The sequence below is a fragment of the Gavialis gangeticus genome, unplaced genomic scaffold, assembly GCF_001723915.1.
Source record: "Gavialis gangeticus isolate Ggan-Ray unplaced genomic scaffold, GavGan_comp1, whole genome shotgun sequence".
Taxonomy (NCBI): domain Eukaryota; kingdom Metazoa; phylum Chordata; order Crocodylia; family Gavialidae; genus Gavialis; species Gavialis gangeticus.
In genome coordinates, this window is record NW_017729024.1 from 134,135,459 (window position 1) to 134,149,573 (window position 14,115).

General features: G+C 42.2%; 1 protein-coding gene across 1 annotated transcript in view; it reads right to left on the reverse strand.

The window, feature by feature from the left end:
* Positions 1 to 4,561: 4,561 nt before the first annotated feature.
* Positions 4,562 to 14,115, reverse strand: part of MAST4 (microtubule associated serine/threonine kinase family member 4) — a 181,821-nt gene continuing 172,267 nt past the window's right edge. The window contains exons 24-26 of the mRNA XM_019517765.1: positions 12,445 to 12,581; positions 11,962 to 12,143; positions 4,562 to 10,856 (exon numbers count right to left, since the gene is read on the reverse strand). Coding sequence (XP_019373310.1) covers positions 6,994 to 10,856; positions 11,962 to 12,143; positions 12,445 to 12,581 — 4,182 coding nt within the window. The 3' untranslated portion in view covers positions 4,562 to 6,993. The remainder of the gene's footprint in view (positions 10,857 to 11,961; positions 12,144 to 12,444; positions 12,582 to 14,115) is intronic.

Below are 14,115 nucleotides of genomic sequence, written 5' to 3' on the forward strand. Positions count from 1 at the left end.
TCTCCCACACTAGGGAGACCCCAGGTGGGGGTCCAGTGCCAGGCAGAGGGGAGGGCTTTTCCCCACACCCTGTCCTCAGCCAGCCCAGACTGTGGAGGGGACATTGCTAAGGGGACTGGCTCCAGGCATGGGGAGAGAAAGGAAGAGGCGCCCTGCTGGGGGCTCCCTCCGCTCTCTTCATGGAGGACACCCTGGGCTGGGGCCCAGGAGGAGGAGCGGGTTTCCTCCTAGGCCTGCTCCTCAGCCTGCCCAGACTCAATGCTGGGCACAGGGAGAGAGAGACACTCACTAGGGGCTTCCTTCCTCTTCCTTCTCCAGCACTAGGGAGACCCCAGCTGGAGGTCTGGTACAAGTCCCCTCCTCAGCTGGTTGGAGGCAAAAGAAGGGGCATGGCTGGAAATCACCCATCTCTCCACTGTCGGCAGACTGGGAGGTGAGTCCTAGTGTCCCCTGGCTCCTGGTATGGGCCACTGCAGGAGTCTGGCTCCCTTTCACATTTGAAAAGTGAACATGAGTTCACTTTCTTATTGGTTCAATCTAAGCAGTTTACAGAAACCTGCAAAGACTGAATCAATTCAGCCTTGGGCTTTTTGACTGTCTGTCCCTAGCCTCAGAGTCAAACTAGTTAAGTCTTTTTAGATTACTTAGCAAGCATACAAACTGACCGTGACACTGGATTTTCCCTTATAGGATTTATTACCCGGTAGAGCTCTTATCTGACACGCTAGCCATCTTCAGCTCTGTCTTAATTTTTAAGCACAGCTAGGCAGACCGAGTGAATTGCCTGAGTTGAATAAACACTGGCTGGTGGATTTGAACTCAAAACCATCCTGGCTCCCAGCCTGCTGTTTTAACAAAAATTACAATATCATATAATTTACAATGGATTGAAACATAGGGTTCAACCTCTATATCTACAGAGAGGAAATCCAAACTGATTAACTAACAAGGTCATGCTTTAGATTGTTCCCAGTCTCCTGAAACTTAGCTCGTGAAACCTGGCTTACTGGGTTTTAAATAGCACTTAAACTGGATTCCAAAAATAATGTTCAAATTTCTTTCTTCCTCATCTTTGGCTAATACTATTGCAAAACTTCTACATGGGAAGATGCAGATAATTTTTTTTGAATACATCTACAAGCTTCCTTTTAATCAAATTCAAGCCTCATAGCTGCACTTTCACAAGCCTGATCTACAATGATCTTACCTACATCTCTATTCTTAGACCTCCCTGTTACATCCTAATCTAGCCAGCAGCCTTCCTCTGTGCTCTGTCTGCCACTCATCTTATGCTTCCAAGAGCAGATCCAGAAGGAGTGCAGTGGTATGGTCACATCCCCTTTCAGACCATGCTGCAGGGGAATTTTTTTAAAGTCCCTGAAGCAGGTAAGAATTCCCACCCTACTTCCCCTCTGTTCTCAATGACCTCCCCTCCCCTCCCTTTCCAACCTCCTCCTCCTCACATACCTGTTGCTGCCACTGTCCCTGCAGTGCCAGACTGCATTAGGAAACAGGGCTTAGCCTGGGCAACAATAGTGGCAACAGGCAGGTTCCTCCGCTCCCTGCCTCATCTCTCCAAGGTGTTCCCTGTCAGGTAAGGAGCAGATGCAGGGACAGGGAACCTTCCACCACTGCTGCTGCTGTCCCTGACTGAGCCTGGCTCCCCATACAGCCTGCCTGGAATAGATCAGGAACAGCTCTAGAGCTTCTCCCATCTCCCAGGCCAGCCACAGGCAACAACAGCAGCAGCAGATGGGTGCAGGGTCAATGGGAGAGGAGATGCTGCTGAGCATGGTGGGTAAGAGAAAGGGTGCTGGGAGTGGTGGTGACGGGAGGGGGACTCTTACCTAAGGACGTAAGGTTCTGCCACCCCTGCAGTGCTGTCCTGTACTCCTTTTTGCAAAATTTTGGATGTGCCCATGCTTCCATCCCATGCTAGTTATGACTTTGAACTCTGAATTCTGTACCACTTGTCGCTCCTCATTCAAATTCCTCTTAAACACACATCTTCCACTGAGATGATGAATAGCTACTGCAACTGCAGTCTGTTACATCCCAGTGATGTGGTCAGGTCATCAATTCATGTTAAAATTGCCAAGGTCTCTGCAGCTTCAAGTATGATAACCAACATTACAACCTATGACATTAGATAATTATGTAGCATTTGAATTTGGGCTCCGATATTGGTGTTGCTGAAAATAAATGAGTGGAGGCTGTAGTTCCCTGGAGTTCTCCAGGACTTGTCATAGGCATCAGGAACTGAGCTGGGTACACAGAGCTCCGATACTTGAAGCTTTCAGTGTTGGGGGTGGTAAGGTGGGTGGAGGACACAGACAAGAATTTGTGCAGGAGATGGGAGTTGCCAGAGCAGTCTGAGCTCTGGCCAGGAGAACACAAAGGCTCATGCTCTCATGTAATTTCCTCAGCCAGGTGGGAGTTTCACTCTCCCTTCCTCCAGACCTAGGCTGCATCTTTTACTCTCTCTCAAAAAGGACTGATGCAGCCAAGAGTGCTCCTAACCCCATCTAATCTGTCTCCACATTAGCTGCTTAAAGCCTTTATTCTGCTCATGAATCTGTCCCCTTCCCCCAAAAGTCACCTTCTCTTGAAATGTCTTGCACCACCACCTTTCTATCCTCTTTTGTTTCCTCCATGAGCTCCTTGCTCTCCCCTACTGAGGCAATGACATGGTACAGCTACCAGCCCCTCTGTTGGGCACCACATGGTTTGGAAGGTAGGAGCAGAGAGTTGGGGAGCAGGTGGGTGTGCTTAGCTAGTGTGCCAGTGGCCTCTAGTGGCAATCAGTCTGAATTGCAGACTTAAGCCTCCTGCTCACCCAGGGCCCAGCAAGGAAGGCATTTAGTGGGCTTAAGGTGCGGCTTGCACAAGATGCAAGACACAGCAGGTCTTTCGAGTTCTTATCGACAAGGGCAGTGTTGTTTTCCTAAGCATTCTGCACGGAGCCAGACAAACAACTGTGTTTAGTTTAATAAAATAATTAACAAATTAAGTTGCTTGGGTTACCATATAATTATTGCTCATTTTCTTCATGTACTGATTTCAGGGAGTCTGTAACAGCAGTAACAACATTGACAACATCCTGCCCCAGCTGGCTTTCGACAGGGAAAACAACACTAAGCAAACATGGGTGTTTTGACTAACAAACAGCGCTAATAATTCCTGGGGTTAGGCATTTCCTGGCACTGGATGGCCACCTGCATTCAGCTCCTCCAACTGCCAGGAAATGCTCCAATCTGGAGGTTATAGTACAGTGAATCTATATCCATGGACTAGTGAAGTCTGCACATACTGATCTGTAATGGCTTTTTTTGAGGGGCTGAAGAACACCTATCACTCCCACATGAATCCTTCAACTGAACAGGACCCCAACCTTACTTCTGCTTCAACTGCTTGAGCAAGTGGTACTCCCATGGAGACCAAGGAACACTCAAAATTCTCCTCCTATAGCTCACAGCCTTGTCTGCTTCCAGCATACTGCATGCTTCTGTACTCCTGATTTCAAAGGAGCAAAGGGACACTCAATGAAATTAAAATGGTGAGAAATTCAAAATCAATAAAAGAGACCACCTTGCACAAAACATATAATTAAGATGTGGGATTCTCCCATATGGGAATGTGCTGAGGCCAAGAACTTATCATGATTAAAAGACTGGATATCTGTGTGGAACGCAAAACTTTACAGAACTATATTAATTAAGGACAATGCACATTTTGGGGGAGAGATTCAACACTGTGCTTCAGGATATGTTTCACTCCCTAAGTTACTGAGATCAAGTGGGATGCCAGATTACTCCACATAGGCCTATTCGAGCATCTGGTTCTGGCCAACAGGAGAGTCAAGATACTGAATTAGAAGGACCTTGGGTCCCATTATTGCTTCATTCCACGCAGGCCCTCCCATTTCAACACACCTCCTGTTCATAGACTGAGGCAGGGGTCTGGCTCATCCAACAAGACAGAAATGGATCATGTCAAGAATCCTGGATACGGGAGAAGGGAGGGGAGGTATCCAAGTGTGGGGAACTGCAGTTCCCACATCTCACCTTGCCTTTCAGCAGCCAGAAATCCTCCCTTCTCTCCAGAAAAGCTCCTGAATTTTATCCTCATAGTAGTGACAACACGCAGTTGTTGTTAAAGCACCTTTCATTAGAAGCTCTCAAAGTGCACTGCAGAGCTGGGTTACAATCACTGCCATGAAACAGATGGAATCTATAGAACAGAATCATAGACTCATTGCCACTCACAGAGGTTAACTAACTAGTTCCCGATCACAAAGCATGGCAGTGGCCAAACCAGGGATTCAGTGACCCTGAATCAAAGACCCCCTATCATATCCATTCCATGTAAAATGATTGGTTAGCCTGTCCTAAGGCTTACTAAAAACAGCTCAGCAATAAAAAACCCACAATTCTCACACAGGTTGTTTTTTTTTTATCATATTGGAACACAATCAAGGAAAGAATAATCCATGGATCCAAAGCATCGCAGTATAATGCAGATTTAAGAAGGGGCTGAGAAAGGGATTAAAAAGAATGACTCATTACTCTTTCATGCTCAATTTTTATTTCAATGTTATGCAACAGCATAAGTATAAATATTTTTGTTCAATATACAACAATTATGACATCCATAGGGAGTTTCTTAGAGAAAATAAGACTGCAAACACTTTATTGCACAGACCCTACCAAACTGCTTTTGTAAGCTGAGAAATCTACAGCAGGAAGCCTACAAAGGAACACATCATAATCTACCATCACGCAAAGACTGACCAGATAGTACACATGTAGAAGGATCTCTAATAGCTCACTGGTAAGGTAAACACCAACAAACACATACTACAGGAACACAAGCTTAAGCACTGTTACGCTTCAAAAAACAAACAAAAAAACAACCAACACCCAACCAAAAAACAAACAAAAAACCCCCACCTTATTTGGCAGAAATAGGATGCGCTATACAAAATATACATAAAAAGATACATTTGTAAACAAATAGCTAGATAATGCTTTAAAGCAACAAAAGGACAGTTTTAAAAAAATGCAAAAGACTGTAAACTAGGAAATACCTCTGAGACAGAAATGTCATGATACCTAAGTGCACTAGTGTTCGGTTATAACAACTGGCAAAGCACAGTTATTCAGCAAATGTTGAGACCACCTCTCTCACCAAAAGTCTTCAAAATATTTTCTTTAAGTCACTGTATCATCTATAAATGCATAGAAGGGAAAATGAATGTCCTAGTGTGCCACATGAAAAATCAGAAGGACTGTCTTACAATTTTATCATTCCATCAGAGATTCAGCGCAGTGAATCCAAACCTAGCTAATCAGCAGAATAAATCCTCTTCTAGGGGGAAGTGAATTTAGGACTCTGGCAGGTGTCTTGCAAACCTCCAAGCCAAAATTACACTATGCTTATGAATAAGTTTAGAGCTCTAAAGACAAAGATATTACAGATGAAACTCACAGATTAGCTCTTACATGGGTATTTATAACAGAAATAATTAAAAATACCATTCTATTGATCCCAATATTTTAAAACCTCTCACCCATATCTCTGTTGTGCTCCTGCACGTTTCAAATTTTACCTTTTGTCCTTCAGAACAAACCAAATACTTCCACACTAAAATGATCAGACAAATTCTACATGTTCCACAGTATACAAAATTTAAATAAGGCTTAGCAAAAGTAAAAAGACAGTCACATTCTAGCACCAAATAGCTCCAACAGGTCCTTTTGTTACAAAAATGCTTTTTTAAAATTACAATATTTACTTTTTTGCATACAAATAAAGAGTTTGTGTTATGAAATGTATGGAGCTACTCAATGCCTTTAGAAATGAATGTGAAACCAAGGATCACTTGCTAAAAACAGCAAGTTTAGTCTACAACATAAGGCCCCAGCTATGTATTAAAATGCATCGGATGTCCCGATCTTTTCTGAAGATAAGATACTGACACCACTTTTTCCTTTTTACCACAATTGTCATAAAACTGAAAAAAGCTAACTACATGAAGCTGATTACTCTAGCCTATATGCTGTGATAATTCACACTCTTTACATTCATTAAAAAACAGGGATGGCCATAGTACTACAACTCTGTGCTTCTACTTGTGCCTCACACTGTAAAGGCCTGAATTTAAAAAAAGCTAAAGGAAACCCAGAGAGTTGTAGCAGAAACTCAGCACACCTGTGCTCTGAACTCTCAGCCTTGTCTGAGGTGAAGGTCCCAGAGTACATTCCCTATAGACAAGATGAGAACATCAGTTTCACCAGATAACACTACACTTAACAGGCTGTAGTGAAAATGGAGGCTTCTCCCTTGCTTTTTAATTATGTCTGGCCTGGCCCCAGATGTGGTTAGGTCTTATATTACATCTGGTGAAACTATCCAGATACAGTACTATCAAAATCTCTGGTTGCTGAAAATATGCATAAAGACTCACATTCAGTCACTGTATTTACTCTTTTCTATTTATTGTTTTGAACTTTACCTAGAATTTTTAACAAGTAAAACTAGATTTCTTTTCCCTTTCAATCAGACCAGTATTTTTACATCTTTAACTTAGGTCTGAGTTTTAGTAATTCTGCTTCATAGTTGATTGTGGCAAATAAGTGGCAAACAACTATCTTACAAAAAAAAATTATAGTAAACAATCCGCTCAGCAGCAAAGTATATATACTACATTCCAAACCAAAAACACAGCACTAGGTATTTACAGAGGAAATTTTTCTTCAACAATTCTCAACTGTAAAGGTATTTTTGTACAAATACATAGGGTAACAGTTTTACCGGTTACATTTGGGAAGGCATTTGGAAAAAGGTCCTCTTTCTATACACCCTGCCCTCTACTTCAGTGGCACGAAAGCTTTGCCGCATGAAGATATCACACAGTGCTGGTTTCAGAAGGTAGTGAAGACACATTAACAATTTCAGGTAAAGTCTGCAAGTCCTATCTGCCAGGTGCTGCTATTAAGAGGACTTTTTGTGAGGGCTGCTCCGGGCAGCATCCTTTCCTCGCCTCTGCCGTGCTGAATCTTTATCAGAAGAAAGTGCATGAGGGCGGTCAGGTGTGGTCACTGACCTAGGGATATCTTTACCTACACTCTGTTTTCTTGCAGGAGGCTGGGCCTGACTGGTATCTTTTCCTTTTACATCCACAGTGTTGTTAGAGGAAAGAGACCTCTCTTGATTTCCAGATTTCCCCCCAAGGTTTGAAGCAGGATGAAGTGCTTCTGCTGGGAGAGCAGCACTAGGCAAGGTCACAAGTGAAATACTTTTAGTCATTACCATCTTACCATCCCCTGTAGAAGAGCTGGTTGGCTTTTTCAGTTCCTTAGTGCTTGCTACAGGAACCTCTGGCAAGCCTCCCTGAACCTTGGTTAAAGAGGCATCACTGTTTGCTGAACAAAAAACAGATGCTTCTTGCTTGCATTCAGGGAAACTAGGTGGACAAATCAACTGCTTTGCTGGGGTTGCAGCTGCACGGCATGAACTCTGCACAGTGGCAGATGATGGATGTTTTGTTGCAATCTGCTTGCTTGCATCCGTTAGCTGTTTCTGATTCACCTGCCCTTTTCCTTTTGAATCTTGAGAGCCTTTGCTCCCTAAGGTTGTTTTTTCTGCTCCTTTCCCTCTGGCATCACAGTTCACGAGGGAAATGCTGGGCTCCAATTTCCCATTGTCATTTTGAACATAAAGTGCTTCAGTGAATTTTTTTCCTTCGGGTCTTTTGTCTGCAGAGATAATATGACTACTTGAGCTCTTGTCTGCCTGTTTGCTCAGAGAGAGACAGTCCTTCACAGTGGAAAACTTTGGAGGCATGCTTTGCTTTTCACTTGTGTAAAGTTGCTTTTGATCAGCAAGCTCACTGAAGCCTGCTGGTTCTGGCCTTTGAGACGGCTTAATATTTTCTGGGACTGCAGATACATGGCCAATACAAGAGGATTTGGATTTGCTCTCAGAAGTGCTTCTATCACTTTGAATTGCAGATACTGATGCATGTTCCAAAACCACAGGCCTGTCTACCTGAGCATATTCATTAGTTAGTCTTCTCTCAGAGCTTGAAACAAAACAAAGGGGATCTTGCATACTTTTATTGGCAGGCTTCCCATCTTTCCGGGAACTGTCAGAGGGCTGAACGAGTACCTCTTTTTCTTTTATGTTAGCAGTGCATTGTTTTTGTGACAATGTTACTTTGTCAAAGGGTTTAGACTTAGAGGAACTTGTATCAGGTACCTGCCTGGATTTATTATTGCTTGTTTCCATAGAAGGTGTGCCAGGCTTGACCTGCTCTTGAACACTTACATGAGCATTTACTACACGGTTCCTATTCACAGACTCTCTTACAGATGATGATCCTGAATAGCTAAGCTGCTGCCCAGTAGCCTGGTTGAGCACCGGTTTCTCAGTTGTCTGAAGTTGTGTGTTGCTGGACTGTTTCAGCTCTTTCTTTCCCCAATCTTTGGAGTTGTCCTTCTGTATAGATGAACCCAGCAAAGACTTTTCACTTCTAGGATCAGCATTTGTAGATGGTTGCACTGACCTTTTGGACAAGGATGTTTCATTCTTTGAGTCTGTGATAACTTTCTGCTTGTTCACGTTCTTCTCTACAGAAACACCAGCAGGGTTAGCACCATCTTTAGCAACTTGTTTTGGTGACCCTTTGCCATCTTTAGGTTCTGCCTTTAAGCCAGATGTCTGCAATTTTGTCGCATTTGTTTGAAGTGGGACTGCAAAATCAGCAGAGATTCTCTGAACGATTTTGGATTCACTTGTAAAAACATCGCCAATGGACAGCTTCACAGGCAAATCTCTGTTCACCTCAGCCTTTGCAGGGAGAAGTTCAGAATTTCTTTGCGCCAGAGGGTACTTGATTGGCAACTCCCTTTGGGTTTGTCTCTGTTTTCCAACAGCTTTTTCAGGAAAATCCTGGGCTGTGGAAGGCTTGGAGGATGTTGGGACAGGCTTGGCACACTGATATTGAACAGCTTGTGATTTTGCCTCAGCTGCATTATCTGCCTGTTTTGAATAGGAATCCTCTCTTTTTTGATTTACTTCATTGACAGAGAAACTGCATTTAGTGCTTGGGTGGCAAATCCTTTTCTCCCTTTCTACTTCTGTGGTCACAGGGATTATGGGTGAATTCGGAGAACCCTTTCTTGATTGTAGGAGTTGGGGCTCAAGGAGGTTGGATTTGTTAGTCTCTGAACAGGGTGAAAGCAACTCTTTCTGACAGGGCATGTCTCTATTTATACCACTGCCTTGAGATGCTTGAGGCATGGAATATCCCACACTGCTGCTGGTACTCGGGCCTTCTGGCAGGGCACATACAGGAAGATCTGCTTTTGAAGTCTGTGGCCCAGACAGTAAGGCAATATCTAAAGTGCCTTCGATTGGTTTCAGACAAGAAACTGATCTTCCTTCCAGTTTATACTCTGATGGACTTTTTCTGACAGGAGACTCAGTAGTGATCAACGTTGATTTTTCCACACCAGTTTCCACTCGGCCATTCAAGGTTTTCAGGGGAACAAAAGAAACTGAGCTAATCTGAGCAGCATGTGCACTGCTGATAAATGCTCTACTATCAGCAGCTGTAGTGGGATCCTGCTGTATATTTATGGGTCTTACTGTATTAAGCTGAAGGCATTCATGAACATTTGATGTCAGTTTGGTCTTTAGCACTGGACAGAGGCTGTCATCTTTTTCTTCAAAGGACATTTTCTTCCTGAGATAATCAAAATTTGCAAGCTTACCATCTAATCTTTCAAATTTGATTAATTCTTTTGTTGGACCATTTTTATCTGCATTTTCCCCCTTTCCATTTAGCATTCTGTCAGTGGAGTGAGGTAGCACATCTTGCAATGTACATGGAGGGGAGATTCTTTTGAAGTCGTAAGAGATATGACCGAGTTCATTAAGTGGAGGCCCATGACATGGCATCTGTTTATCTAGAGCAGTGCAATCATTTGATCTCATGTTTGCATTCTTGTGAAGCGTATCTTTGAGAATGCTACCTCCTGACTGAGTCTCTAGAGAGGTGATTTTAGTTTCAAACTGATTTGATCTCTCCAAAGCCTTTTGAAATGTTTTTCTGTCTCTTTCCTCCAACCTTAGGGTAGCAGGATGTTCCAACTCACCACTAGGCTCAGGTATAGTGTTGGCTTTTTCAGAAAGATCTTGCTTTTTCATGACTATCTTGACCTTAAGTTTCTCTCTATCCAGCTCGTCAATGGACTCTTGCCTACCTAACTTCCTGGAAACAGGGCGTTTTAGGCAGCCTTGCTCTGCAGGCCTGACTCGGGTGAGTGATGGTACATCACACACATTCTCCTCCAGACTCTGAAGAGTTACTTCTCTTTGGGACAATTCTTTATTCACCTCCTCTTGTGTCACTTCCAAGCTGTGTTTACGTGAACATATATGTTTCTTATCACTGCCATAGGAGGGTGCAAGTTTCTCTTCAGACTGGACCCTCTTTAGCAGGGGAGACCTTGGTGGCTCTGCACTCTTTGGCCTAACAATATGCCTCACAATAGTTGGAGGGGAGTGCATTTTGCTAGGGAATGCCTGAGCTATTTTTGAATTTCCAATGGAATGCCCCAGCAATGGCGATGGAGATCGCTGGGGGGATGTTGGTTGGGGAGTTGGAGATGGCGTTCGTGCCAAGGGAGACAGAGGAATACTGCCAGCTGATTTACGTCTTCCTGACCTATATCTTTGTCCACCAAGCTTTGGACCCAAGCCATGAAGAGTACTGGGTCTTATGTGTCCTGATCCAGCAGGAGAATTTGGAGCACTTGAGCTAGGAGAGCTACTCTGAGAAGAATTTGTACCTAAAAAAAGAAAAACAAATATAATATGATCAAGATTCCTTCCTTACTAAAAGCCAATGCATCAAAATGGTTCTGATCAAGAACTGTCACAACATTCCAGGGTTTGGAAGACTTCAAGTTACTGGACTGAAAAAGTCTCACTCTTATTACCACATTCTTGTTTTTGCTTACATTTAACTTAGAAGCAATTCTGCCACTGGAGTTAAAAGTGAATGGCTACTTTCTGCATTTCAAAGCAAAATTCCATACTATTGGACGATTTAAACTTTCAGTAACGGCTTGAATGCAACAAATTCATTTTCACAGCAACTAAAATGAGGATAGAATTAGAATGGGAGAAGGGTAAATTTTTTAGTTATGAAAATTATTTGATTTTAAGGTCTACTATGTTCACAACCCCATCTAATTTTCCAGAGCTAATCAGCAATTGTTATATGCCATGCTGGTCCCATGATCTAACAATGTTGTCTTTAGTGTCATTTTTATGCCTGTAGTTACCATCATCTGTCAGCCAACTGTAGTCTTTGTTTGCTGTACAGTATAGCTTCATAAATCTGGAATGCTCAGGACCGAGCACCTGCTGGAAATGTGAAAAATCTGGATTTTTGAAATCGAAGCAGTGGCCCAAAGTGTGGGGGTGGGGAACTGGTTCTGGAGCAGCAGCCACATGTGGAGTGGCAATGGGGGTGGTGGATGGCAGCAGCAGCCACCACATGCAAGCTTCCCCCTTTGCGGGACCGGCTGTTGCTACTCTGCAACGTGCTGGATTTTTGAGAATTCCCGATTTTTGATACCGGATTTATGAGATTATACTGCACCTTCTTTATTGCTTAAGTGTTATTTGCCCTATTAATTTTAGACTTAGCACAAAACAACAACAATAAAACAGTTAAGCCAAACCTACAAGACACTTTCTTTTTAAGAACTTCTGTAACACACGGATTGGATTTTATGTTAGGATGTATTTTTTCAAAAACAGACTATTCAAAATGATTAGGGTTTCACGTGGGTGACTGTTCTCATGGGAATGCAACCGACACTTTGTGATCTATTAAAGCAGTGTGCATTTCAATCTCTCAATATTTTCCTACCATACAGTACTCACCAGAAGGGAAATCAGGTGTGGAGCGGTAACTTGGTGTAGGAGATCTGGGAGACAAGCTGTGAGTTGGGGAACCAGGCAAGCTCTCTCCTGATGAAAGTGATCGATTGAGACAAGAGAAACTTCTGCTGGTGTGAAGCAGAGGAGAGGGCTGCTTGGCTAGCTTCTTGAAAAGAGACCTCCTCCTATGGCAAGAAAAGCACTTATGAGAAGGTAAGCTGAACAAAATACACTGCTGAAGCATGGATTGGCTTTAATACCATCCCCTTCATCCCCACAAGTCTGAATGCCACTATGTTTATATGAGAACACATAAAATGGTAGAACTTCTAGGCTCTAAGCAACAGAGTGAATTGAAGATAAATAGAACAACAAACAGAAGTCATAAAATGGCTTAATTATATACAAATTAATAAAACATCTTCCTTGCTATTTCTTTCTTCATCTGAAAGCAATATACTGTTCAGAAACAAAACCAACACTCACCTCTCAAGACTTTCTTTCTTTTTGGTCTTCTTACTGCGTCTAACCATTCGGCTCCGATAGCTGTTTCTCCTGGCTGGTCCTGTTTTGATTGAAGTGTTCTCAAAAGGAGTTGTAGTAATTGACACTTTGTTTCCACTCTGCCAAAATGATGAGAACATTTAGGAGTGGGTAATAAAGAATCACTTTCCTTTCAATTGAACTTCCATTATGATATGAATGTGACAAAACACAAACCCTGCCTTGAAGCAGGTGATGACGGTACAGATAAGCACTCCATATACTTAGGCACTAGACATCAGGAAACAAAATACACAAAAATTGCCAGGTTACTTTATTTGCCACTTGCACAGTGAAACCAGGTGCCTGCTATACAAATGAACACTGAAAAATTCTTAACCAAGCTGCTGTGAAAGAGCATACCCAGTCAGTGTGATGGAGCCATGTTTCCTAAAGGTCTTTCAAACCCAGGATCAGGGATAGGTCTTTATTTGTTTTCATTTATTAGGAAACTGACGATTGGCCAAAATTGCACATTTTAAAGATGTCTGAAGGGGAGAACTTTAATAGATGCTTTCCCCCTTTTCCCAGAAAAAGAAAATAGCTGTCAATGCACCTTGAATGAGCTACCTCAGTGAACTGCCAATCTGCCTCAAGAAACTAGTTATTACATTGCAAAAGTTATGGGATTTGTAGTACTGAGACGACCCCCACTGCAGTACTATACGTCCCTCATACCCTTCCCATGAGGTAAATCATGCCAAAAATTGGTGCCTATAAGTGTGAATACTGAACTGTTCCTCCTGCATACTAGAAAGGACAGAGAAGCTGGCAGCCATCTTGTAGTACAGTTTCTAGCCGGTGCCTATATGCAGTGAAGTTCTTTTGGTGAAGAAAATCAACTTTTCTGCTTAAGATACATATCCCTGTTTTGAAAGGCTGATATTCGGGGAAAGGGTGCATGCAGTATGTAAGTAAATATGGTATTTCCACTGGCATATTAAATTGGTTGGAAATTAGTAAGAATTTGTATTTTAATGATCCATAGTTCTGTGTTGATACAAAAAAAAATCACCTGCCAAAAATAGATGGCTATCGGAATGGAATCTTCCTTTGTAATAGGACTCTGAAAGGATCTGGAATTACTTTATTGGATTTAGTATCTTTTGCTAAAATCTACTATCCTGTGTTGAATTTACTTTTGGGAGAGCAATGTCTATACACTGGTCTTCTATCAATCTTCATTTTTCTTTCAAATTACCTTTTAAAATTCTACATCCATTTAATAAGCCTCAAAACATAAATAAATTCTCCTGCCTGCACTTTAAATGCATAGGAAGAAACCTAGTAGAGGGAACTGACTGCTTACATTCAACCAGTTTGTTTCATGGCATATCTGTTTCGCAATATTAATTTTAAAGTTCCTTTGGTTTCATAGGAGATAAAAATGATTTCAGGAAAAAAATATATTTTGGCTCTTTTCTAGTATCTTCATATTCTACTACAAATGTATTCAATCCTACTTCACACTTATGACAGACTGATCACTTTGACAGGTGAAACAGTATACAGCACCATGAAATTAGTACCACAGAAAGCAAACATATTGCAGTGTAAAACAACACTGACATGCTTTTAGTCTCTGTTGCAAAAATTATAAAAGAAATGGAATCA